The sequence below is a fragment of the Leopardus geoffroyi genome, chromosome C3, assembly GCF_018350155.1.
Source record: "Leopardus geoffroyi isolate Oge1 chromosome C3, O.geoffroyi_Oge1_pat1.0, whole genome shotgun sequence".
Taxonomy (NCBI): Eukaryota; Metazoa; Chordata; class Mammalia; order Carnivora; family Felidae; genus Leopardus; species Leopardus geoffroyi.
This window is the reverse complement of record NC_059338.1, coordinates 79,272,712-79,300,300: the sequence shown is the minus strand read 5'-3', so window position 1 is coordinate 79,300,300 and position 27,589 is coordinate 79,272,712. Positions and strand designations below refer to the sequence as shown.

At 55.7% G+C, this 27,589-nt stretch overlaps 1 protein-coding gene across 1 annotated transcript in view; it reads left to right on the top strand.

Moving 5' to 3' along the window:
• Nucleotides 1-19,277: 19,277 nt before the first annotated feature.
• Nucleotides 19,278-27,589, top strand: part of CCN4 (cellular communication network factor 4) — a 35,138-nt gene continuing 26,826 nt past the window's right edge. Inside the window, exon 1 of the mRNA XM_045453603.1 lies at nt 19,278-19,612. Coding sequence (XP_045309559.1) covers nt 19,544-19,612 — 69 coding nt within the window. The 5' untranslated portion in view covers nt 19,278-19,543. The remainder of the gene's footprint in view (nt 19,613-27,589) is intronic.

The window sequence follows — 27,589 nt, the reverse complement described above, 5'->3', positions numbered from 1 at the left end:
TCCTGGAGGCTTTCTGGTAAGTCTGCAAGACACAGATGCTGTGTGTGTGTGTGTGTGTGTGTGCGCGCGCACGCGCATGCATGTGTATGGACGTGTGTGTGTGAGAGTTGAGTCTAACTCTGAGTCCATCCCAGGACCATCTGCAGAGTGGAGAACAAAAATGCAGAGGTGGCAGAAGGTGGTGACAGCTGGGGGGGACCATCTGTGGTGGAGGAACAGTCTTTCTCAACTCCTAACTTTTTCTCCTAGGCAGAGGGAGTGCAGTGAGCACATCACCCCCTGTTCTCTCTGTGCCTTCATACATCCTGCCTGTGGAGGAAGACCTGGGCCCCCTCTGTATAGCCCTTGCCCTCTTCCTGTACGAGCAGGTATCCCTTTTCTGCTCATCTGAGCCCAGGTCTCTCCATGTGGATCCCGAGGATAATTCCACCACAGAATCGGGTAGAATGACCCACTCAGCTAAATGTCAGTAATTGTTATCCTAGGGAAGCTTCCTAGAGCAACATTTCAATGATCTACTGCCATATAACAAAGTATTCCAAACTCAGTGTCTTCAAACTACCATTTCATTTTCCTCACAATTTTATGGCTTAGGAGCATGAGAAGGGTTCAACAAGGTGGCTCATCTCTGATCCACATGGCATCCCCTGTGGCTGGAGGACCCACTTCCAAGATGGCTTCCAAGATGGCTTCCAAGATGGCAGGGATGGCTGGAAGGCTGGGGTCAGGTGGGCACCTCTACTTCCCCATGCAGTCTCAGGGCCTCTCCAGTAGGCTACAAGAGACCACGGGGGATGCTTCCCATCCTTTTAAAGTTTAGACCCCAAACTGAGTGGTTTCTGCTGTACTCTTGGTCAAGATAGAGATGGAACCAGTCCAGATTCCAGGGGAGTAAGGATTGACTCTACCTTTCACTAAAAGATCATCAAGGAATTTCCAGCCATCTGTAATCTTCCAGAGGGTGTGCCTGAGCTCCAGGACACCCTAATATTTATTGAATGCATACTATATAGCAGGTCCTGTGCTGAGCACTTCAAATGTAATAACTCCCTGAATCTTTATCCCAGCCCTCTGAGGAATTGGAATTATTAGCTCATTTTAATTTGTAAAAAGTAGGGCTCAGAGAGATTCAATCACTTGCCGAACACCACACAGGGCAGAACCAGGATTAAAGCCCAGACTGCCTGACCCAGAGTCTATCCTAGTTAGACCCCCATTTAGGGGTTGGCCAGGTAAAGGGGTTTATGAAAGAAGGTCAGATCAAGGATGTGTCTTCCTGGTCAAGAGAACAGAATGAACAATGTCCAGAACAAAAGAGAGGGAGTTGGAAAGACTCCAGGCACTTACTTAGGTCAGGGGCAGAGTGTGGGAAGGCATGGGATGGAGGGCCAGGAGAGGATACACCCCAGAGGGCTCCGGACCCCGGGCTTTTGGAGTTTGGTCCTGCCTTGAGAGCAAAAACACAGTTTTACAGATTTAAGAGATTGCAATGGTCCGGTTTCTATTTTAGGCCAGTGTCTCTGGCAGAAAGGAGAGGAAGAGGTGGGGGAGGAGGGCCACGGGGAGATCTGGGCGGTGTTTGCTGCAAAGCGGGAGGTTAGATGCTCTGGCCTCTAGGAGCCACTTCCACTCCTGAGATGCGTTTTAGGAACGCGTGTGTGCACAGGAGGATCTGGCGGCTGCATCCAGCACGTATCACCATCTAGAATCTGCCCCCTTCCCAGCCCCTCGCTATGTTGTCTTACATGTGGGGTAAACAGGACCAGAAACACATGGTGCTGTGTTTCTTGTGCTTAGGAAAACAAAAGCAGATTTACAAGAGAAACTTCTGAACTTGTGCTTTGAAGCTTTGGGCCAAGCCCTAAGGACAAAAGAAAAAAAAAAAAAAAAAAAGCAAAACACCAAAAAACAAAGAACCAAAACCATTCTCAGCAAATTCCACCCTTTCTGCCCATGTGCCTTCGGGCACGTCCCCTCACCCTTCTTCCCCCTAAATCTCTTCCCACCAGTCAGGCCACAAGGAAGGGAGCCGGTACCGGTTCTAACAAGGGCACATCTGTAGCTCCTTAGTGAGACGTGGGTGGCAACCAGGCTACCGGGTTTTTTCTGAAGGGAGGTCCAGGGAGGAGCCCCGGGAAGCACACTTGGGCAGAGGTGGGGTTTGAGACTTCAGAGATGGGCAAGCATTGCAGACTTAGCCCCTAAGAGGCCTCATGGGCTATGCAACCTGTCTCAGGCAGACTTGGGCTGCAATTCTGAGCCTGCGCGTCTAGAGCGTACGAAGCTGGAAACAAGCTAAGTGTCCAATGATAGGGGATTGCTCGCGTAAATCACGGTACGTCTGTACACAGGATGTCACACAGCTGTTTAAACCAGGCCCTCACAGGATCCTAAAGGCACAAAAACATTTAGCTTACAATATCAAACAAAAGGTGAATAAATGAAAGTGGCATGATTTCCATTTCTAAATATACATACATATGGAAAAAATACTGCAATTTACTCAATATGACAGCAGTGCTTATCTCCGGGAGTGACTCTATAAGTACCTTTGACTTTCTTCTTTAAAAAGCCTAGCTGATAAACAAATCATATTTTATAAAGTATACAAATAAATTTACACACACGCGCACACGCACACACTCACACCTACAGGGATACACGCACGTCCAAGTTGGAATTAAAAATAGCCAGCTTTCTTCCATCTGTCAGGCATTTGGCCAGATCCTTTATAAAGGTTCCATTCTAATTCTCATAAAAGCCCTTCTGGTCAGTTATTAGTAATTCTCACAGAGGAAGACACTGAAGGTTAGGTAGCTTGTTCAAAGATACCCCACAAGTGAACGGCGAAGTCTGGTTTCACACTGAGTCTTCTCCCTCCAGGCCCAGGGCGCCCTGAGCCCCAGTGCCCTCCCCGCACCCCGGAAACCTGCTGCAGCTGGGGTTGGGGTGAGTTGTTTTGGAAACCAGTCTGGGCTGTTTTTCCTGTGGAAGGTCACGTTGAGCTCACTTTTGACAAACACCAGGTTCCCACTGATCTGGCAGCTTTCTCTGGGGCAGAATTTGCTGAGACTCATAGAAAAGAAGGAAAAAAGAAGAAAACAGATGGTTTATCTAACCCAGATCTCAAAGAGTGAAGACAGGCAGCATTGTACCCAGGCAAGGCGTGTAGGCTGGGGACAATGGGGACCGGGCGCCCCCTGGGCAAGTCGGCCCACGCAGAGCCAAAGATGCCCCTGTAGTCTGCAAGGCAAATGAACTGGGTGCCATCCCAGCCAGGGGCTGCCAGCCAAGCCAGGCAAGGGGGCCGTCCTCGGTTCCCCTCATCCCAAGGAAGGTGCCAAAGTTCTCTGGGTAACTCAGGGAGTCGGAGGTAGAGGTTTCCCTCAGATGGCCTGCCCAATCTTCATTTTATGGAACGGGGAAACTAAATCCCAGAGAGGAGAAGGACCAGCCCAGGGACTCCCAAAGACCTAGTGCCTGAGTGTGCCACAGAAGCCAGCACCCCGCGCCTTGACCCAAAGAGCAGAGATGCTAACTCTGCACCAGTCACAGGGCGACGGTGGGCTAAGAACACAAACTCACCACTGCATGGAGGCCACACACCCATGTGCAAGCACTGTGTCTCCACTTAACAGAAGGGGAAACTCAGTGCTAAGTGATTTACCAGCTTGCTTCAAGACTGCCTAAGCAGGAATATTTGAAGTCTACCCTCCTATCTGGACACACACAGATGTGTAAGTAGAAACAGCCCTAAATTCAGAGCCAGGCGTCAGGTCTTTAGTGCCTTTTCCTCCAACAACCAGCCTAGAGACCTCCATTCTCTGAGACCATCAAACCGTAGGCTGTAGGGCTGGCCCTGCCATCCCAATGGTTTGCAAAAACTCAGGTTGATCTTCAGGTGTCCCATATTTCAGATTAATTTCAGAAATTAATTAATTAAATGAATGAAATTAATTCATTTAATCATACATTTAATCACAATCCATCATGTCTATCCATCATCCATATATGCATCCAACCATCCACCTACCTTTCTATCCATATTCTTCCACCCATCTATCCATCTATCCATCCACCTATCCCTCTTTCCATCCATTCTTCCATCCATGCTTCCATCCATCCATCTACCCATCCATTCATCTATCCGTCCACCCACGCACCCACCCATGTATTCATTTTCTCGATTCAGTCATCTTTTTGTCTATTATTTCTTGTTTTCTTAACGCTTTCTTTCCCTTTTCTCCCTTTCTCTTTGCTCTCTCTCTTTCACTTTCCATTCCCCCTTTCCTTCCTATAAACACTTACCTGAACACAGGCCAAACACTATTAACACAGCTAATAGGAGACCACAGCTCAATGGGGACCCATTTCGCCCCCAAACTTCTCAGAACTTGTTGAGAGGGTTCGAAGTGTATCCAAATAATTATACTACATGTAGGACATGTATATTTTATGTGTAAAATCTACAACTGCCATTTGAACTGTATAGAAAAAAAATGTTATAGGAATGAGAGAGGGAGAGAGAGAGAGAGAGAGAGAGAGAGAGAGAGAGAGAGAGAGACCTCTGATTGAGGGTTCAGGGAAACCCACAAGGAAGAGAACATCTGAGTTGGGAAGACCTAAGAGCATTCAAAACAGCAGGGATGGTGGCTAAAGAGCTGTCATCTGGTCTGAAACTCTGCCTTTGATTCCAGTGGAGAATCTCTGCCCTCCATCATTGGTCCACATACGGTCAGGGACATGGACCACAGCAGGCTTATCCCCAGCTGTGCCCAGTGCCCAGCATGCTTCTGGACAGTTGAATGGGCCATTCACTTTTCCCATCACCTCTACTCCCACCTGCTTTTCTCCCAGAGGTAGAACCTGCATGGGCTGGGTGCTCAGATTCTAAAGTCAGTCCTTAGGGTGCTTAGGGTGCTCAGAGTCCTTAGGGTGCTCAGATGCTAAAGTCAGTCCATGAGTATGGCAAAGGCCTTCCCACCTTTCTCCTTACCACTGATATAACCCACCCATCCTTCCTTCCGTTGTCCATTAACTCATCCCACATCACATCAGCTCTGCTCAGCAGCCCTGGAAGCTCCCTTGACCTGGAGGGTGAAGTCACCTCTGTCTTGACACGCTCCTCATTTAGCATCAAGCTCTGCTTCTGCTATTTGTCTCGTGTGACCTGAGCCCAGCCGCCTTTGCCACAATAGCCCAACAGGCTCCTAACTGGACTCCCTGCCTCCGACACTCTCTGCCGTGCTCCTGTAGCCCCGATAGGAAACATTCTAGGAAGATCTGACCGCCTCTGTCCTGTAGCGCCGTGTAAGTGGTTCCCACAGCCCTTCAAAGGGTCATAAGGATTTGAGGGATCGGGATCCTCAGCAGGCTTCTGCACCTGCCAGGCTGAACTCACAACCCCACAGACATGCAGTGGTTTTTCCCACCCCTGGTTCACCTCCTTTCTTCTGTCTAGAAAGCCATGCCCCTTTGTCCACCTCCCGGAAATCTACCTTTCCCATCTCAGTTTTCTCCCCCTGCAGGCTCCCACCCACCTCTGGCTCCACATCACACCACCCTGAGACGGAGCGACCCGTCGCCTCCGTATTCCCATTACCCCTTGGGTGTGCCTCCATTACAATCCTGTGGCACAGCGCTGAGCTCAACTATTTTCTTGCATATTATCTTTGGGGTCATGAATGTGCTGACCACCATGGCCCCAGCTCCTTCCAGTGTCTGGCCCTGGGAGAAGCACGGTCAGTGCTGTTTCCAGCAAGAGTGCAACAGTGTCAAGGAAGAACCACACACTGTCGCTTCCAATCCCGTCTCTGCTCCCTACTGGCTGCGACATTTGGAGCGTGGGATTTAATTTATCCGCACCTCTGTTTACTCACATGTAAAATGGAGCTAAAGGAGGCACAGCTGTGTTTTGTTTTGCAGTGAAGATTAATGAATGAACATGTGTGAACGTCCTTAAATGGCACCCAGTACATACAGAGAGCTCAGAAATGCTGGATTGCATCGCGAAGGTGTGCGTTCCTTCCTTGGCCCCAAATCTGAGTCCCCGCTACGCCTCTACCTAGTGACCAGACTCCTTTTCATCTTCAATGTGCCCCTTAGAATCTGTCCGTGGCCTTCCCAGGGGTGCTGTCCCTGTCCGTGGCATAGATTGTCCTAGTCTGCCCAACGGGGAAGCTGCACATGGGCATTTTATGATCTCTCACAGCCCTGCAGTGGCCAGGACCCCGGCTTGTCTCCTTGCTCACCCTCGGGTACCGCTGTGAGCACAGACCTGGCCCATGGGTGGGTCGCTTTACCCAGATGCTAGTGCCAGATTCGGCAGAGCGGGGAGAACAGCCGGGCTGGTGCAGAGCAAAGGGGGCATTCGTATTGCTTCATCACAGAGATATCTGTGTCTCGTCTTGTGACTTGGAAGCCGGACACAGAACTGGGAACAACTTTGAGACCACCTAGCCCACCTGAGCGCGGCATCACTCTGCCGAGGCAAGAACCCACGACCATCTCCAGATGTTCCAGACGGTCTTGGCAGGAAAGGACACCGGGCGGGGGACGCTGTCTGACTCTGAGAACCTCCCAAGTGTTCGGAGCTGCAGGGAAGAAGGTCACATTCCTGCTGGCTGGCCCTCTGCTGAATGGAGCCGAGAGTCGTGCCGAGGAGTGATTCCTCCAGCCCCACCACAGCTCAGCTGTCCTTCTCCACACTCTGCGGATGGACTGCAAACCCAGTAGCGGCTGGCTTCCCATAACCTTGGCCCACACGCTGCTGGGCTGAGTCACGCCGCGATGGCCTGGGCCCTGCCTCCCACCACGTCCACTTGCCCATCCCTGGAGAATTTGCCCTGATGACTGATTCAGGGGTTTTGGCAAGACGTGCGTGGGGAGCTGGGGCCCACCCCAGCCGCCACTCAGACACGGGCACAGCAGGCAGGTTTATGAGGGTGTGAGGCCGGACAGATGGCCAAGGTGTGGGTGCTTTAGACCAGGCCCCTCTGGGGGTGGAGAAAGGGCTGAACCGCCCCGGAGGTCTTGGGTTCAAGTCTAGCTCTGTTGATTACCAGCCACATGTTATGGGCTGACCTGTGTCTTCCTCAAAACTCATATGCTGAAGTCCTTGACCCCCGGGACTTCAGAATGTGGCTGCATTTGGAGATGGGCTCTTTAAAGAGGTGATTAAGGTAAAATGAAGTCCATAGGGTGGGCCCTGATCCAATGTGACTCATGTCCTTACCAGAAGAGGAGATCAGGTCACAGATACGCACAGAGGGAAAACCACGTGAAGACACGGCAAAGCCCAGGAGACTGACCTCAAGCAAACCAGTCCTGCTCACACCCTGATCTCAGACTTCTGGCTCCAGAAACGTGAGAAAAGAAACGTCTTTAAGCCTCCTGGGTTGTGGTGCTTTTTCATGGCAGCATAAGACACTGTGCGACCTCCCCGAGCCTCCCTTTCCTCAGCTGATGTCACAGGGTTGCGGTGAGAACAGAGTGAGCCTTGAACTTAAAAGTGCCCGGACCATGGGAGATTCCCCCAGAATCTGGGATATGAGTGAAAAACCAGTGTCCTTTACCTGGTGCCCAGGACTGCCCCTGACTGCCGCCCGGCTTCGTCCCATCACACACCCTCCCCTCCCCTTCCGTCAGCTGGGGCCAGGCCAGAATCCCCACGGAGCCAGGCTTTTACTCCTACTCCTCCTTTGAGGCTCTCCGGGAAGTTACTGTATCACGCATGCTCCAAAGAGGGAGAAAGGGTCACCATAAGTGTTCTGGAAATAAGGGGTTCTATTGATTGCACGTGGGATTTTATTTATGAAATTTCAGGCATGAAAGCCTACACACACACACACACACACACACACACACGAGTCCTGAACTGGGCCATGCAGACTTGGGAGGAACGAGATGGCAGGGGGAGTCCAAGAATAGTCTCGGCTGAGTCGGCCGGGTTTTGACAAAGACCCTGCTGCCTGATATGACACGTGTGCCTGATATGACACCCTGGTCTTGGCAGTTAGCATTCTGGGACTTCATCATCCCCACTGAATTCAGAGAGCCCATTTGCTGGGGCAGCCCCGTTGTGAGCACTGGCCTGCAGAAGATGTCTACATCAGACTCTACCCAAAAGCTTGGAGAAGGGGGCGTCTCTTGGACCTCCTGGGGATACAACTTGGGCCAAGTGAGCAGATGTGTATATTTATATTTAAAAAAATAAAATCCAGGTGAGCCTGGGTGGCTCAGTTGGTTAAGCATCTGACCTTAGCTCAGGTAATGATCTCACGGTTCGTGAGTTCACGCCCCACGTCGGGCTCTCTGCTGGCAGCCCAGAGCCCACTTCTGATCCTCTGTCTCTCTCTCTTTCCCTCCCCTGCTCTCTCTCTCTCAAAATAAATAAACATTGAAAATAAAAACCATCACAGCAATTCAATCTCCCAAAGTCCATTACGGAACGCCAAGAAAGTTCTGGTAGGTCAACTTCATTCCATATTGGCCACCTTTGGGTCCAGGTTTCAGTGGCTCTAACACACTGACTGTTAGAACCATTCCCAGCTGTTTGAGCTGAAACACAGAACCCAGAATCTCCAGATCGTGAGCTCCTGTCAATAAATGAGGCTTGACCCCCCATCATCTTCCTTTCACCCTGGTCCAACATCCTTACAAATCATTTAAACGCATGGGACTCAAGGGCCTATGGATGTAAACCAGCCAAACTTTGTAGGTGGCGGGTTATATTCCCTAGTGCTGCTGGAAATTGCATCTGGCGATACATCTGGATGGGTGTATCGTGGGGGTCGGTGGGTTCACACATCCTGGCTGCACGGAGAACAACATTCTAGACACGTGAAGTCCTGCTATATTCTCAGTTCTCCCCAGCTCTGGACGGGGAATGTGGGTGTCTGCCGTGGGTGGGATTGTCCATCTGAGCTGGATGCTCGGGACCGAGGGCTGGGAGTCATCGCCCCCCAAAAGCACATCCACCCTGCCTCCTGGGGACAATCCACCGAAGATGAAGCTCGCATGGCCACACCCCTCTCGGCGGAAGCTGGGGCAGCCGGTCTGCAGAGCAACCTAATGCTGCTTAATGAAAGAAAGTGAAGCAAATGTATGCCCTGTGACCCGCAGCCCCACTCCTGGGTGTAAGCCCTGAGACGTTTCCCCGAGGGCCACATGTGGGAAATGTGGGAAGATGTTCACCCAGGATTCGCTCGCACTGATGAGGGGTTGGGGGCCAGCTTCTGTCCACCTGGGGGACGTGGGGGCGCCAAATATTGGCGACGCACGCCATAGAGTCTGGGTGGCGGTTAGAAACGACAGACGGTGTGCCCGGGGCAACAGGGAGGGAACTCTCAGCCCGAGTGGAAGGAAGGACGGGACAGAGGAAGAGGCCCGCAGCCAGCACCGCCGATGTGAATCGAAGTCAGATGCACGCACTACGCTCCCTTCCTACAAGTGAATGCACGTGTTCAAGGGCACGTGCTGGAGACGCTGCCCGTGGCCGTGAGGGCGAGGGGCGGGGTGGGGCTGGGCGGATGGGGAACAAGACGGACCAGGAGGGAAGTTTTGGAAGCACTGATGATAGTGAGCCCTGTGCAATTAGTTACGCTCATGATGTCCCCGGCGTCATGCCCCGCGTTCATAGACGTCACTGGGGGGTGTTGAATGATGACTGCCGAGAAGCCGGGTCCAGGTCCTGACCCCAGAGCCTGGGCCGGGACCTTGCTTGGGAAAGGAGTCCTTCAGAGATGCAAGTAAGTGAAAGGTCTTGAGATGAGATCCTCCTGGATTCTTTGGGTGAGCCCCGGATCCAATGACAAGTGTCCTTGCAGAGACGCACAGAGAGAAGAGAGGCCACGCGAACGTCGAGGCACACAGGGAGGTGATGCAGCCACAGGCCGAGGGACACCTGGGGCCACCGGGAGCCAGAAGAGGCAAGGAAGGGTTCTCCCCTAGAATCGTCGGGGAGACTGCGGCCGATACCTAGATTTCCGATTTCTGACTCCAGGTAGGAGAGCATAAGTGCCAGTGGATGCCAGCTGTCCAGGCTCTGGTAACGTTTCAGGCAGAGCTAGCACAGGACCACGTCGCTGCGCTCCATTCTCGCCCCCCGCCAACGGGACACATCCTCGGCCCATTTTGCAGATGGGGAGTAAGAGGCTCAGGGAATGCAAACAGCACTTCCAAGGTGAAATGCTGGCAGGGGCCGAAGCCAGCTCAGGCCCGCCTGGGCCCACCGCCCACGCTTTTTACTCGGCCGTGTTGTTTCTCAAAGCAGGCTCCGCAGAAGCCCCGCCCCCCCCCCCCCCCCCTCCGGACTTACCAGGAAGTGTTTGTTTAAAAGCAAATTTGCAGCGTTTTCCAGACCCGCTGGCTGACTCAGAACCTCTGGGTTGCAGTCCTGGGAATCTGTACGTTTTGGAAGTGAATTCCACGCATCGTTACTTTTGAGCACGTCCAGACCACACTGGGCTGCATCTGAGGCCGGCCAGATGCCCAGAAGCTCAAGAACAAAGGCTGACCGGCCCATCACTGGCCTGGCCGAGCCCCCGCCCACCCCCCGGCACAGATGCTGGGGTGTCTCCTGGCCCAGGCTGGCTTTGAACCTGCTCCTCTGAGGCTCCCTCCACAGGCGTTTCGAAAAGCCTCAGTGCCAAGGACGAGGGTAAGACGAGGGTAACACGAGGCTCCCGTCCACACCCGGGTTTCTCGCTGCTCCCGGCCTGGAACCCTGCGCCCTTCCTGCAGACCGTGTCCCGTTCCCAGCACAGCCTCCACAGCTCAGCGTGCGCCCAGCCTTTCCGCCAAGCCCGCCCGGGGCTCCAGACCACGCTCTCCTTTCCTCCTCAAACACGCAAGAGCCTTGGAGCTTTGAGTGCCCTTCCCTCAGAGCGGCAGAAACGTGGGTAAGGGCCCTGGCACTCTGGGGTCCCAGCCGACTTTGACCTCAATTTCTGCTTCAGTAAAATGAAGTCAGCACTTGCTTTATCCCGTGGTTCTGAGGTCATGAATGAAACCATGGGAGGATTGGGGCACCTGGGTGGCTCCATCCGTTGAGCATCTGACTCTTAGTTTCGGCTCAGATCGTGACCTCATAGGTTCGTGGGTTTGAGACCCACCTCGGGCTCTGCTCTAGCAGCACGGAGCCTGCCTGGACTTATCTCTCTCTCCCTCTCTCTGCCCCTCCCCGACTCATGCTGTTTCCGTCTCTCTCCACATAAACAAATAAATAAACTTAAACAACAAAACAAAACAAAAACCACGGGAAGATTCAAGCAACAGTGAGAGATGGCTCCATCACCTACTAGAATGGCCCAAATCCGGCACGTTGACAAAACCAAATGCAGACGACGATACAGAGCGAGAGGAACAGCCCTCATCCCCTGATGGTGGAGATCCAAAACGGTGCAGCCACTTTGGAAGACAATTTGGTGATGTCTTAAAAAATTAAACATACCCTTGGGGCGCCTGGGTGGCTCAGTCGGTCGAGCGTCCGACTTCGGCTCAGGTCACGATCTCACGGTTGGTGGGTTCGAGCCCCGCATCGGGCTCTGTGCTGACAGCTCGGAGCCTGGGGCCTGCTTCCGATTCTGTGTCTCCCTCTCTCTCTGCTCCTCCACCTCTCTCTCTCTCTCAAGAATAAATAAACATTAAAAATACATAAATAAATAAGTAAACATACTCTTACCATACGATCCAACAGCTGCATCCCTTGGTATTTACCCAAAGGGGTTGAAAACCTATGGCCACACAAAAGCCCGCACACAGATATTTATTGCAGCCTTATTCCTAGCTGCCAAACTTGGAAGCAACCATGACGGCCTTCAGCAGGTGGATGGATAAATAAACTGTAGTATATACAGGAAGTGGAATCTTATTCAGCACTAAAAAGGGAACGAGCTATCAAGGCATAAGGAGACACGGAGGAAACTTCAGAACATATTACCAAGCACAAGAGGTCAATCTGAAAAGGCTAGATACTGCACGATTCCAATTCTAGAACACCCTGAAAAAGGCGAAACGATGGAGAGAGTAAAAAAAAAAGTCACTGGTGGCCAAGGGTTGGCGTGAGGGGAGATGGATGAATGGAGCGCAGAGGATTTTTGGGGCGGTGAGAATACTCTATGATATTTTAATGGATGCCATTGTGTGTCTGTCCACACCTACAGAGTACGCAGCACCAAGAATGAATCCTCATGTACCCGTGGGCGTTGGGTGATCATGATGAGTCAACGTAGGTTCATCCCTATAAAAAAAAAAAAAAAAATGTGCCATGTTGGTGGGTGACATTGATCATGAGGGTAGATATGCCTGTATATGGCCACTGGGCATAAAGGAAATCTCTGTGCCTTTCAACTTTATTCTGAACCTCAAACTAAAGGAATTAAGTCTTAAAAAACAAACAAACAAAAAAACATGGGGAAGGGTTGGGCGAGCAGCCAGCACAGAGAATTAACCCATGCCACCAACTTTCACAGGAATCTGGAACACAGAGAGGTGCATGCTTTCTTTGATTTAAGAGCCACTAAAATCCCATGAGGTAGGTGACGCGGTCTTCTTCTAAGAGGGCGAGGGAGGTTTATTCGCATAACTCACATCTACGGAGTCACCACTGCACGCGAAGCACGGGGTCAGCTCAGAGGGGGCGCAGGGATGGAGAGGCGTGGTCGGTTCTGGGACAGTGTCCCTGCTGCCTCCCATCCAGCCGGGAATCCCAGGTCCAGGGCAGCAGGGGTGAAAGCTGGACACAGAGGCAGAGTCCCAGCTGGGTCCCCCACGGCAGAGGGAAGGGCCCCACAGTTAGGCTCCGAGGCCGGACCACGTAGCAGAACCGCATCGCAGAGGTACAACGCCCCCCTCCCGCCCCCACCACCCTGCACGCGGGGACAACAGTGGCCGGAGAAGCCGCGAGGATGAATCTCACAGACAGGCGGAGCCAAAGACACCAAACGCAGAAAGAGCACGAACAGGTGTGCAGAACAGACGAAGTGAGTCCACGGTGACGGAGTCATCGTTGTGATTTTCAGAGGTGGGCATCACCACGGGGAACCTTCCTATCCTGATCCTGGTGAGGGTCCCAACCCCAGCCCTGCTGTGGAGGAGACCCAGGGGTGGCTCAGGGTGACCCAGGCGGGGACCCAGGCGGGGCTCTGTGATGATAAAGAGCAAAAATCGTATGAATCCCAGCCATTTATTCAGCATCCACCACATGCTAAACAGTGATTCGGTCTCCGGTCACGGCCCCAGGAGGTCGCTGGGATCGGCACCCCCATTTTACAGACAGGAAAACTGAGGCTCAGAAGTGACGTGGCTTTCCCAAGATCTGCCACCTGGTACGTAACAAAGACCGGCCTGACCCCAGCACCCTCGCCTTTCCCCTCTACCTTCCCAGGTGAGAAGTGAGGGGTCCTGGGGGTCCCCACCTGTTTCCAAGGCTGACACTAGACGTGGTCTCCTGCCCAGGTCAGTCACTGCTCCAGAACCAAGTAGTGAGCAGGGGAGCCAATCAGGGGCTGCCCATGACTCCAGCCTCCCGGAGCAGACCTAGATGTTTCCACTGGGCATGAGGGACCGTTATCTCGACCCCTTGGAATCTAAGCAGACCTGGAGTCCAGGGTCATCCTTCAAGGGTTCTTCCATTCTTGCTCGGACCCCGGGAAGAGAGCAGAGCACCACCCGGGCCACCGAGCAAGCATGGAGGGCAGGGTGGGGGGGGAGGCAGGGCGCCCCCACCTCCCCCTCCTCTGCCTTCCGAACCAGGTTGCCTCTGCTTCCCAGGTGGGGGTGTGCTGTGTGTGTCTGAGTAGCCCCCAGACACACGCTGCCTGCATTCGTGGGACAAATGACAAATAGGCTGGGAACAGATCTGGGGCTTCCTGGGCGCCTGGTCCTGAGAGCATCTGGAATCTTCTGTGCATCTGGTTCTGGTCAAGGCGGCCTTACTGTTTGGCACGGGAATGCTCCCAAGTGGCCTCTGCTCTTGAACCCCCTCCTCCAGTCCCTCTTTGGAATTTATTTACAGCTCTGGGAGGTCTGCTGGAGAAAGTTTCTAGAAGCCGTGCTCAGGCTAAGAGAGAACACGCAACCAGCTGGAGGCAGGGACCCCGGGGGGGGGGGGGGGGCGGAAGCAGAGGCCTCTGGGAAGGAGGCTTGAGCTAAACACGGCCCGGTCCGCCTTTCCTGCCCTCGGCCACAGACCTCTTCAGCACCTCCTGTGTGTCAGGTCTGGATGCGGGACCTTGTCCAGACCCCGGGCTTCCCACACAGAGGCCACATGAGAGTATGTGTCACAGCTGAGGGTTCTACCGAGCGCTCACCATGCGCTAAGCTTGTCGGACGCACCCTGACGCAGCACTGACTCTGGCCCACGAACGGTTCAGGGTGTCTGTACCCCTCTCGTCCCTGCTTTAGAGGCAAAGAAACCAGCCCACAGAGAGGTTACGTGACTTCTCCGAAGCCACACAGCAGATGAATGGGCAGGCGGCAGGAGGCAGGATCCGGCCCAGGCTGCGCGTCCGCCACACGGGGGTGGCATCGGCCGCGGCGACAAGTAATGGTGAGGCCCGAATCCCAGACAAACTCGGTGGCGAGTTGCAGGTCGCGGGAGGGCCCCTCAGGAGGGGGACGGGATGAGGTGGAGGCTGAAGCTCGCTCACTGGGGAAACCGAGGCACAGCACGCTGGAGACAGGGAACGGAGATTTCTGACATCCATGGAAGGGAGTGGGAACACGGGCCCTGGAAGGAGGCCGTCCGAGGCCGCGTCCCCCGCCCCCCCTTCCCGAGTAAAAAGTCACAAGCGCGCGAGACGCAGAGCGCACGCGCCGGCCTCGAATCTGGGCTCTGTTACTTGTTTGCTGATCCTTTAGCGCTCTGTGCCTCGGTTTCTCCAAATGTAAAGAGGCGCGAAATCAGCACACCTACCCTCCCTGCTAGGCACTCAGAGCAGAGCTCAGCGAACGGAAAATGCTTCGTGTGCGACGATTGAGTTAAAACCTCACGACGTATTTTACGGAGACGCATACGCACAGATAACACGAGTTCAAGGGTGCAGCCCCCTGGCTGGTGGGGGCGGGCGGGGGGCGGGGAGAGGTGTGGAGCGCAGGGGTGAGTAGGAGAGAGGAGATGATGCTAAGTACGGATGGGGCCCCGTGTGGCCCTGGCAGTTTGCCGTGAACCTTCCACAGCACCCCTACAAATAAAGTACCAAGGAGGATGGAAAGAAATACCCCTGTGTGACCTCCCCGGGCCTCATGCCTGCGAAAAGGCAGGATGTCGCCTTCACCCCACCCCACACACTCCTGCTGTCACCTGGACCTGCCAGGACACTGCCCTGCCGGGCCCCCGCCTTTCAATTAGTCCCTGGCTGCCTCTCAGCAAAGAGTTTCTGAAGATCTACTAAGCACCGCACACTCTTCAGGATCTTTGGGGAGCACGGGGTGGCCAGAGAGACACATGGGTCCTTTGTCTCCTCCTCCAAGTGTCCTCCCTTCCCTCCCTTCCTCCCTCCCTTCCTTCCCCCCCTTCCTTCCTTCCTTCCTCCCTCCCTTTTTCCCTCCTTCCCTCCCTCCTCCCTTCCCTCCCTTCTTCTTCCTTTCTTCTTCCCTCCCTTCCTCTCTCCCTTCTTCCCTCCCTCCCTCCCTCTTCCTTCCTCCCTTCCCTCCCTCCTTCCTTCCTCCCTCCCTTCCTTCCTTCTTCCTTCCCCCTCCCTCCCTCCCTTCCTTCTTCCTTCCCCCTCCCTCCCTCCCTTTCTTCCTCCTTCCCTCCCTCTTCCTTCCTTCCTTCCTTCCTTCCTTCCTTCCTTCCTCCTTCCTTCTTCCTTCCTTCCTTCCTTCCTTCCTTCCTTCCTTCCTCCCTCCCTCCTTCCATCCCTCCCTCCCTCCCTCCCTTCTTCCTTCCTTCCTTCCTTCCTTCCTTCCTTCCTTCCTTTCCTCCCTCCCTCCCTCCCTCCTCCCCCTTCCTTCCTTCCTTCCTTCCTTCCTTCATCAAACCCATACATCCCTCACCACCTCTCCATCTGCTCATGTGCTCATGTGACCTCTCACCCACAGTAGGCCTCAGGCACGTGCTCTGCCGGAATCTGTGTGGCTGCTGGGGACACAGCACAGAGGAAGATGTGGGTCTGCTGTGGCCCTCGGACCTCACAGTCTGTGAGACCAACCAGGGCCTGTGTTGGCAGAGTGGTTGGGGAAGGAGACGGGGTGTGGAAAACGGAGATGTGGAGCCCAGCCCGGGAAAGCCTGGGAGCCGGAATGTTTCAGACAGGGGTTTCATCTCCCCACGCATGCATCCGTCTGTCCATCCGCCTGTCCATCTACCGTGCTCATTCATTTCTGTGCTGACTCATCTCCTCGTTCAACACGCGAGGCAACTTGGTCTACTTGAAAAAAGAACTTGTTTCGAAGCCACACGGGTCTGAGTTCCGATCCCAGTTTTGCCCTGCACCAGCTGAGTGGCCGCGGCCAGGCCTCAGTTTCCTCATCTGCAAAAGGGCACAATGACAGTGAGATGTCAGCTGCGAGGATGAACCGAGATGGGGATTCGGCGAGGTAGCAAGTGTCGCTGGGACGTGACGGATGCGTCACGAGCGGCAGCTGGTGTCCCCGTCACCACCAGCCAGTCGTTTTGAGTTTGTCCGGCTCGTGTGTGGGAAGTGCCTGGCCCCCATTCGCCGAGGGTGAACCCTGGCACATACCCAGGCTGCCCCGTGAGATCGTTCGAGATGCTGAATCCCTGGAACAGGATGGACGTAGGACGACCCGATCATACCGGCTTCGGCTGCGGCCCATTCTGACTCCTCCGACCACGGGTGGCCACACCTCACCGCCTCCTTCACGGCCCCTGATGACCCTGTAGGTTAGGCGCTAACTCAATCCTATTTCTTTAAACAAGGGAAACCGAGGTACAGAGATGTTGCCGCTTGCCCAAGGCCCCCCCCCCCGGGGAAGTGGCGGAACCGTGGGGGTACCTCAGGGGTCTTGCTTCCTAACCCCCCACGAGTCACCGTGTCACCGCCCTCCAGGTGTCACTGGGGCTGTAGAACGGCCACTTGCAGGGGGGCCGGCCAGGCCACTGGGGCTTCACCGGCAGGCGCAAGGGACCAGCACAGTATCGTGCTTCGGGGTCGTCAGTTCCAACTGCTTGTCGCGGTCTCGGGGTTCCGCGTGGCTCCCATCAGAGAACACCGACAGGAGCTGGCAGGTCAAGCTTGCTCGCTTGGAAGTGCCCCGTCCGGACTCTGCCTTGTCACGGTTCAGAGACTGTGGTCCCAGCCCCAGGCCTGACCCTGGCTTGGTGCGAGCCCTGAAATCACCTAGCATCTCTGAGTTTCCACTCCGTCTACCTTACGGTCATGAGAGATCTCATGGCACAGGGCCGACGGTGTCCATCAGGGGTTCGCTGAACCTCGATTAGGACCCAACACCTTTGGTGATTTCTTTAAAGACACCTGCTGACAGTGCTTACTTTATGGGACTTACATTTTTTAAGTTTACTTATATATTCTGAGAGAGAGAGAGAGAGAGAGAGACAGAGTGAGGGGAGGGGCCGAGAGAGAGGGAGACACAGAATCTGAAGCAGGCTCCAGGCTCCGAGCTGTCAGCACAGAGCCCGACACAGGGCTCAAACTCACAGACTGTGAGATGGTGACCTGAGCCAAAGTCAGAAGCTTAACCGACTGAGCCACCCAGGTGCCTCATGGGGCTTATTTTTAAGAGGAACAAGTAAGTTCATGAGAAGGAAAACAAAGCCTGGCATTTACTGGGCAGTCTCTACGTGTTATACCCCCCACTTTGCTACTTTACATGCACGATTTTGGGAAGCCCCACAGAGCAATTAGGATGCACTTGGCACTAAGGAATAAAATAGCTACGCTCGAGCGTAAATCACTGAATCGGCCCCTGTAACAGGAAGTCTGGAGGTAGCTGTTCCAGGTTTGGTTCAGTAACACTACAAAATCCCAAAGACCCAAGCTCTTCTCTTTTCTGCTCCGCCAGCCTCGGCACGTTGGCTTTTCATCCTCAAGCTTGTGCCTCATGTACTCGATATGACTGCTGCAGCTCCAGCCATCAACTTTGCGCACAAGAAGAAAATGAGTAGACGATTGTTTTTTTTTTCTCCTCCCAAGGGATGCCATCCCTTCTAGGAGCCCCCAGCAGATTTCTCTCTATGTCTCACTGGCCAGAATCGGGTGAGAGGCCCAGTCCGAGGCCGACAAATGGAGAGACCGTCAGAGTCACCGTTGGGGTCACAAACTCCCTCGCGCAAACCTACACCACTGCCGAGCAGCCGTGCGTGCTCCCGTATTCCCTTTGTAGGCTGCAGGAAAAGAAAAAGAGAGGAAGTAACTGCTGAGGGAAAACCCAGGGCAGGGAGTCCCCTTGGAGCCCAGAGATGGGACCTTGTTGGGGCGTGAGAGGAAGACCAAGGAAGCCAGCGTGGTTGAGGGTGTACAGGCAGAGTGCAAAGAGGAGTGTGCAGGGAGGGCTCGGACAGCCCGCCGGGACTGGGGATTCCACGTGAGTCGACCGGCAGGCTCGGGGAAGCTCCAGCCAGGAGGCATCTTGGTTGGGTTTTCCAACGTTCGCTCTGATGACCTTGGGGAATGGTAGAGGACGTTGGGGGGCCAGAAGGGAGGCTGTTGCTTACATCCACACAGGGCTTGAGGGAGCTCCACGGGGGTAGATGGGGCCCCGGAGGAGACCCCTGCCGTGAGTGGCAATATCCAGCAGGGGGGAGGCTGGCCACCCAAACCCACCAGGGATATAACAAGGGCCCAGACACGGGGAGACGGTGCCGGCACCAGAAGGCTTCTGGCTGATGAGAGGCAAAGGGAACTCCGGTAAATTGGCGAAACTGTGGTTTTCGTTTGTCGTGGAAGGAGGGCGAGAGCCTGAGCCCCAGGGCTGAGTTCATTTGTAAATTCCTATCATTTCTAGATGGCTGCACTCAAAGCCATCCGCAGCCAAGGAGAGAAGAGTGAATGATGGCAAATGAAAACCAGAAGCAGGAACAGCCTGAAGAAATGGGAGGGAGTTCGTTTCCCCCGCTGGGAGCACGTTCAGAGGTCCCCCCAGCCCGCCCGCCAGGGTAACTGTATCTCTGCCTCCTCCTGGCATCCCCCCCCACCCTGCCCCGCGATCCCCCCCCTCCCCACCTTCGTGAAATACCTTGGCAGGATGGCCCCGGCTCCTTCCGTGAGAATTTACTGCCCCAGTGTGAAATCATAGCCCTGTAACTTTCCCTTTAAGAGCTGTCAGAGCTGGAGAGGCTGGCCAAGCTTGGGCTGGAGGTGGGGACAGAGGGAAGAAAGGAAAAAAGAGAGAGAGAGAGAGAGAGGCAGGAAAAGTTTCTTCAGAGGAAAATGCAGGGTTTGTCCTTAACTCTGACGTCAGATCTTGCTTTAATAACCCCCCCCCCGCCCCAGGCCTGTGGGAAGAGACATATCTGGTACTCCTGATGGGCCAGGCCAGTCTCTCGGCCCAGCTCCCCCGAGAGGCGGCCGGATCCTCTGGGCTGCTCGGTAGATGCCTTTGCCCCTGACTCCCAGGCATGAGGTGGTTCCTGCCCTGGACGCTGGTGGCAGTGACAGCAGCAGCCGCGGGCAGCGCCCTGGCCATGGTGAGTCCTGCTTGGAGGGGCTCAGACAGGGGACCCAGATCCCTTTTCCAGCCGGTTCTGCGGCATGGTGGGCCAGATGAAGAGGGGCTGGAAGTGTGGGGCCAAGGAGGTGCCCACATAGAGGCCAGGGGGAGAGCTGGGGCTGCACGGGGTTGGCTGATCCCCTCACGCTTGGGGTCGGGGAAACGAGGAGGAGGCAGCCCCTGGGGGGCGGGACAAAGCAAACAGGCGATCTACGCCCTTCTTTCCCACCTGAAACGCAGCAGGAAAGGGGCATTTGGTGGAGCGGGGCGTCGGGGGCCCGGACCCCCGTGCCAGCCCTGCCCAGGGCTGGCCGTGTGACCTTGGGCCAGTCACTCTTCCCCGAGCAGCGCGAAGCGAGGAAGTTGGCAGGCGATTCGTGAAGTCTCGGGTTTGGAACATGAGTCTCCAAATGCTGGAGATACTACAAGGAGAGGAGTCGGAAAACACCGAGAGAATTTGGAAAGGGAAATGCCAGCTTTCAACAAAAGCGCCTCTCTTGAGCAAACATTGCTTTGGGCGATTTCTAACCCCAGCCGCTGGCGCCTTGGGCTGGCACAGCCATCGATAGCTCAGGAAGCGTGCACGGTGGGGCCCTGCGCATGAAGCCTGCTGCTGGAGGGGGGGGGGGGGATCCTAAGGGTTCTCTCTCCTCCTCTCTCCACCCCAGGGCAACCCAAAGGGAAGGGAGGAGGGGTCTGCACCTTCAAGAAGCCAGGGGAGTAAGACACGTGGCAGAACACAGCCAGCCTGCTGGCTTTAAGGTGTACAGGCAGGTCCCGGGCAGGCAGGAGGTGGGCTTCTGGAAAGAGCTTCCGAATCCAAGATCCCACAGCCCGGGCCGGAGCTTGCTGCCAGCAGTAAAGCCGAGAGACAGAGGGAAGGTGGCAAGAAAGGCTTCGTTACCCGCTCACAGGGATACCTTCTTTTGGGACCAACATCCCCATCTGTGGATGAGGGAGCTGAGGCTCGGGGGTAAAGCTAGTCGCCCACCAGTTCAAAGACGCTGGTTCCGATTCACCCAGATCTGAGGCTGAGAGCTGGCGGCCGGCCACCGCCCCGGTGCCTCTGGAGCTGAGTGACCGATGGTCCCCCAAGCGCCGTATGGTTGAGGAGGGCAGGGAGTGTATCTGTGTGATTTGTTGTGAAATCCTTTGAACCTTCATGGTGCCCCCCCATAGTTGGTGCCAAGCTTTGCTACAAAACCCAGATACTAACTTCATTTTCTTAAAGAAAGAGGGGTGCCTGGGTGGTGGCTCGTTGGTTGAGCGTCCGACTTCGGCTCAGGTCACGATCTCACGGTTTGCGGGTTCGAGCCCCGCGTCGGGCTCTGGGCTGACAGCTCAGAGCCTGGGGCCTGCTTCCAATTCTGTGTCTCCCTCTCTCTCTCTGCCCCTCCCCCGCTCGTTGTCTCTCTCCCTCTCCCTCTCAAATAAAATAAAATAAAAAATAAACCTTAAACATTTTTTAAATAAACAGAACAAAGAAATGGAGGCTTAGAGCAAGTGAGGGACTTTCCCAGGGTCTCCCGACTAGTAAGTGGCCAGGGCTCAGATTTTCAGATCTTCCCTTGCAAATCCTGCTCTTTCTTCCAGAGCTTTCCTAGCTCAGGAGGGAAACCGAGCATTCCCTATAGGCTGGGGGAACCACAAGGGGCCAGATCAGCCTTCCTTCGGGGTTGCTGTGGCTGGGAGGACAAGGGCTGGATGGAGAAGAGGTGCGAGGTGCAGGGCAGCAGGTGTCTGGGTGAGGAGGAGGAAAGGGGCCGTGCGCAGGTCCACACACACTGGCACACTGGAGCCCGGTACCTCCCAGACCGGGTGGTGCTGGGGAAGGGAGAGCCCGTCCGTTTCCACGGGCTCAGCCAAGGGCACACGCAGCTCAGCGGCCAAGAGTCCAGACAGACCCGGGCAACGGGACGGGAGGAGGTGGGCACCTCTCCTACACGCAGCCCCCGCCTGGGGACCTTCTCTGGGCACCCAACCCTACCCGGCCCACACTGTCCAGATTCAGGAGCTCCCACGCAAGGCCCCGCGGGAGAGCTCTCCCGGCATCCTAACCCGGCGAGGGCTCTGAGACACATGGCAGCCAGGTCTTTGCCTTCCAGCCAAACCCCATACACGACCATCCTCGTAAAACTGACAGATAATGGGACTGTGAGTCCTTCCAGGGGCCTGGTGGGACTTCAATGGAAAAAATGACTCTGGATGCTCATACGGAAGAAAGGGTTTGTGACAATTGCCTGGAAAACTTCGAGGAAGCGGAGTTCTGAGGGAAGACTCGCCCTGTCAGATAAGGAAGGATTATCCAAAGGTTCTGTGACTGAAGGAGGAAGACGTCCACCAGGAGGAGACGAACGGAGGAAGCCGGGGCAGGGAGCTCGGGAGCTCGGCCAAGTCTCCTGGGAACGTGATATCCGATGAAGCCATGTTACAGATGCGACTGGCTTTTCCATCTCTGTTCATTTCTTCCTTCTAGGTGGACAGAGATCAGCCCCTTGTGCTAAGAGAGAGGGGCCACAATTAGTGGGTACTGTCACGCCCCTGCGAGGTGCTCTTTGTGTGTACGTGTACGACCCTCCTCGGTTCATCCGACAGATGTGCGCCCGCATTTCCTGAGCACCTCCTACAAGTCTCATGGCAATACCGTGAAGCTGGTGTGATCACCCCTCTTTGCGGACGCAGAAACCGAAGGTCAGAGAGATTAGGCAATTTGCCCGAGGTGGCACAGCCGGTGACCAGCAGTGACCGATGTGGAGCCTCCGTCCCGCTCTTTGCGACACAGCCTGCTGCCTCCCTCAGCCGTGTCCTCCTGCAGGAACGAGGGGCTCGCGGTTTCTGCCCCTAGGGTGCTTACAGGGCGAGCGAGACAGATGACAGCCGCCCACGTGTGGGGACGAGAGGTGGCAGGGATGGTACGATCCGGGAGAGAGGGGTCGGGTGCAGGCTCTACCGCCGGCGGGTAGAGCAGCTTCCTTGGCTACTCTGGGCCTCGCCGTCTACTCTTGAAGACTGGGGCTAACGACCTGGGCCCTCCCTGCTGCTGGGGAGGGGCCGCGGGACTGCTCCAGGGGGGCCTCTCCGAAGCCTGTGACTAGGTGGACAAATCCTGTGCCGATAAATCCCTGGGCCCGCCTTAGGTCCGTGGTACCCTGTGTACAGGCGAGGCCCGCATCCCCTCCCCCATATAAATGTACGCAGCGCGTGCACAGGTGTGTGTGTGCGCGTGCGTTAGACATCGTGGCTCGTTCGAGGGTGTAAATCGCCGAGGTGTGTGCGAGCGCGTGTGCCTAACGGGGGGACGCGCTGGGCGTGAAATGCAAGTCCGTCCTTCGCTTCCAGGACCCGCCGCCGAGCAGGGTGGCCCGGGACGTGGCATATGCCCCGTTGCACAGTGTGAGAACAGAAACGACAGGCCTTCTTTACGCCTCCCGTCCGTAGCTTGGGCTCCGTCCGAGCCAGCGCTTCAAACCCCACCCCAGGCCCCTGCTCAGAGCCGCTGCCTGCGACTTAGATGCTCTGCTCCCGGCTGCGGCCCCTCCCGGTTGCCGCTTGCCCGGGACGTCGGGGGCCTGAGCGCGGCACGGACGGGCATTTTCCACCCGGCGAGGGCGTGGGAGCAGTGCTCCCTGGAGCCCCAGACCCCGACCGCGGCCCGGGCACTACCTCCGGGGGCCTGTGTGCCGACTCACCTCCCCCAGCTTTTAGCAGAGGCCCCTGCCCCACGCCAGCAAAGCCGCCACAGGCCGGGAGGCTGCCTTCAGCTCCGTACGGGGATTTTGCGCCTGGGATTCCGCCCGGAAACCTCGGCCATCTCTCTGGGCCGCTGGGAGGGGCTGCTGCGCGCGTTGTGGTTTCCAGATGGGAGCGAGGAAATCGAGACAACAATGGCCCAGGCTGGGCTTAGCCCCTGAGAGGGGGTGGGAGGCTTGCCGAGCACAGCCAGGAGAGCAAAGGGAGGAAGGAGGTTTGGAGCCGGGACCATAGGATGCCACAGATGCCCAAGAGCGAGACTTCAGCACGTTGTACGTTCGTTCAGTCGACGCCACCGGGGCTCCCCACGCCTCGGCAGCGCTGATCGTAATGAAGGCAAACACGGATCAGGCGCTTGCTGGGTCCTGCACGTAGTGTCCTAAGCACTCTGCACACAGCACCTCACTCGCAGGCCACGTCTGTGAAGCAGGCAGCAGCATCCTGGCACTGTCCAACGTGGCCACTGGCCACATGCGGCCACCGAGCACCTGAAACGTGGCTCGTCCCAGCTGAGGGTGTAAAACACACAGCAGCTTTCAAAGATCCGGTGTGAGCACGGGACGTACAGTTCTCCCTGTAATTTTTCTACTGACCCCACGGTGAAATGAGAATATTTTTCATATATGGGGTTAAAGAAATACTAAGCTAACGCTCACTGATTTCTTGTTAGTTTCCAGCGTGGCTCCTAGAAAATGTAGAATTCCATAGAAGGCACACATCGTGTTTCACGAGACGGTGTCGGCCGGGCAAGACACAAGGGCACGTAGATGGATTTTCATAGGTGGAAAGGGAAAGATGTCGAGGGCTCTACCCACCCCCACCCCCCCCAGCTTTTCCACTGAGCCCGTCTCTTCATCTGTGAAAAGACAGCATATTCGTACTTGCTTCCACGGGTTATCGAGATGATTAAAGAGTGAAGTAGAGATAAAGTACAGAAAGCCGCAGCACCCCCAAGGGGAAGTGGGGAAACGACTCCCTTTCCCAGCTTGAGCTGCGGCGCTGGCTGCAGAAAAGTGCCAGGTCTGAGCAAATGAGCAGGGCTTGATAAAGACTGTAGGCCGGGCCCCGGGTGGGCAAGAGGAGGGGCAGGCTTCCTGGTGGGTTGTGCTGGGCTCAGCGCTGAGCTGATCTCCTTGAAGCTCCCAAGGTTTTCACATCCTGGCGAGGTTCCCAGGACATTTCAAGGGAGTCAATGAACACATTTGGATTATCACGGAGGAGGGAGAAATACTAATGACGATGGTGATGATGGTCGAGGCACCGGGGAATGACGATGCTTGTAGCCGAGACTTAGGCCTTACGACCCCGAGTCCCTTGCTACCGACCACGGTTTTCATAGCCCATCCACTTACTGTTACATGGATGCTGACAGCTTTGCTGGGCACCCAGCCCCTTCCCATTACCAGAGATGCGGTGAGAAGCTGTGACCTTTGTCCCCACGGTCAAGTATGGCTCGTGTGTTGGAGACAAATTTTTACCCCAGCAGACGGGATTGCAGTGAGGAATCTGAGGGGAAGCTCAGGAGGCTGCAGGAGAAAAACACCAGTTCCAGGGCTCTGAGCCCGAATTCCTGGGAAGAGGCCCCCAGGTATCGTGCACATTAACTGGCACCTTGGTGATTCTTACGCACACCTGATTTCAAAAATCATACCTGTCCCTCCTCCAGCCTTGACATTCTGTTAATCTGCCCTCCTGCTCCTCCTCTCTGAGAGAGGCAGGGGGTGGGGGGAGGGAGACAGAAGCAGAGGAGGAGGAACCAGGCCTCTCAAAACGTGAATAATGAATATCCCAGGGGATGGGACACAATCTGAGCCCACCCACCCCAAGGACCCCAGCCTGGAGGCAAGTCCAGGCTTGGGACATCAACGGTGGATCTGCGGAGCCTTGGTGGGGGTAGGAGGGGGCGGTTAAGGAATTGAGAGCCCAGGTCCTAAGAAGAGGAAGAGAGGGGTCCAGCCCAGCCCCTCTGGGAATCCTGCGTTGTGTCTCGTAGGTGAGAGAAAGGGCATGTGCCAGGCGGCTGCCCAGGGCAGGAATGCGCGAGGGGGTGAAGGCTAGAAGAATATTCTAAGAGAGCTGGGGCCACCATCCGCCCTTATGTCCCCTCCCAGTGCCTCCATCCGTCACTCCTCCCAGCTGTCAGTGGGGGCAAGGCCCTCCCTATGGTACCTCCAGGGGTTTCCTGCGGCCTAGAGGTCTAAGTCCCCACACGCAGCTTGGAGGGAAGAGAATGCAATCAGAATGATGTGGAGTAAACCGTGCAGGTTGCATTTGGAAAGGGGATCATCTTGAGCACCTTACTCAACCTTTTTGAGCCTCAGTTTCCTGTGACACAGGGACTTACGCTCTCTGAATGTCACTGCGCCAGGGAATGAGCTGGGCGCAGAGCCTGGAGCAGCTGGGTGCTGCCTGAATACAACCTTACTTGCCCCTCTGAGTCTCGCCAAGCCTGCTTTCCAGCCTCATCCTCTGGGACTGCCTTCGCTCACCTCCTCCCCTGCTTCAAGGGCCACGTTCCCAAATACTCATGTGACCTCACTCCTGTGCACATGTCCTTGCTGTTCCTTCTGCCTAAAATGCCTTTCCCCCTCTTCCGTGTTCTTGCCCAGGTGGAAGGAAACACGTCATTCAACAGGAGCTCTCTGCGGGCCTGGCCCCACGTACGAGCCACCCTTCCTCACGCTCCTTCCTCCCGCAAGGACAGACCCCCGGGCCTTGGCATGTGCCATGCCCTACCCCCCGGCCTTTATCAGGCTTTCTCCCTTCTAGACCTGCAACTTTCCCCACTCAGCTCGGCTGTCACCGTGGGTACACATTATAGGGGCCTAATGCATGCCTGTTGGTTGAATGAATGAATGAAGAAAACCAGAAGGGCGGGGCAGGCTGTGTATAGAGGGGACAGGGAGGCAGGGAAGGCACGAAACTGAACTGTCCGGTGGAGGCTTTGTGCTAGGGAAGCAAGGAAGGGACCTGACAAGAGGGCCTGGGCCTGACCACTAAGGGGGCTGAAGGGTGGACTTACTTCCCGAGCACAGAACTGCCCCTTCCCAGCTGGGCCTCAGGCTTTCATCTGTAAAATGGACTTGAAAAGCCCGGCCCACAGAGCCCTCGTGGCTGGAGAGAGGAGGCAGCACGAGCACGTGCAGAGGACGAGGTTGGGGGGCCACCAATGGGGCAGCGAACATCCAGGTCCTCTGGCACTGGCAGGGGGGCAAGGCCCCGTGAAGAGTCCCTGAACAGCCATGTGGGTGCCACATGGATGGGCCTCAGCCGCCTATTCATCCTTGTTGCTGCTGCCCTGTAATCCTGCAGCCTACACGTGCATGTGCACACGCATGCACACAGACATAGGCATACACACACATAGAGACAGGCATACACGAGTGCACACACAGGCATACGCGCACACAAAGGCACGGGCACACCTAAGTGCACACACACACACAGATATATGTGCACACACATGCACAGAGGCATATACACACACATAGAGACACGGGAATACACACACGCACACACACGCAGACATATGCACACACACGCACACCTGCTGACTTCCTGAAGAGCTGCTTCTGGCCCCTGTACTCCAAGGAGTTGTGTCCTGACCCTTGCAAATTTTCGCTCTTAAACAACCGGAAGCATCACCCCGTGTTGGACCCTCACCGTGAGCCGGGGCCCCCCACGCCTCGTTTAGTCCACAGGAGAGCTCTCCGTGGTAGGAGCTGTTATCGCCCCTGCTTTACAGAGGAGGAAACCGAGGCAGAGTTTTACCGATTCCCCATGCCATCCGAGCTTCAAAACCCCCACCTTATTCCCTGTGCGGGGCCGGCGGGACCTGCTCCCAGGGGTGAACTTGTGTGCCAGCCCCTTGCCCGTGTCTGTCCTCCCAGCCTGAGTGGGGACCCAATGCAGGAGGACGGAAGGGAGCTGAGGTCAGGCTCCGGATGCTGGAGGGAGGAACCACCTTATCAGAGGCCCAGCTCAGCCAGCCAAGTGCATTGGAAGGCTCTAGAGGGTTGCCTCATCCCAACCTGCCCTGTGTGTGTGGAGAGGGGGAGGGGGGGAGGCAGGTGCTCATCCAAGGCCATGAGTCTCAGCCCGGGGCTGGAACCCAGGGCGTCCCACCTCCAGGTACAGGCCTAGGAGCTGAAGATGCCTCTCCCCGCCCCATCGGTCAGAAACTCCCTCTTCCCTGGAACAGGTC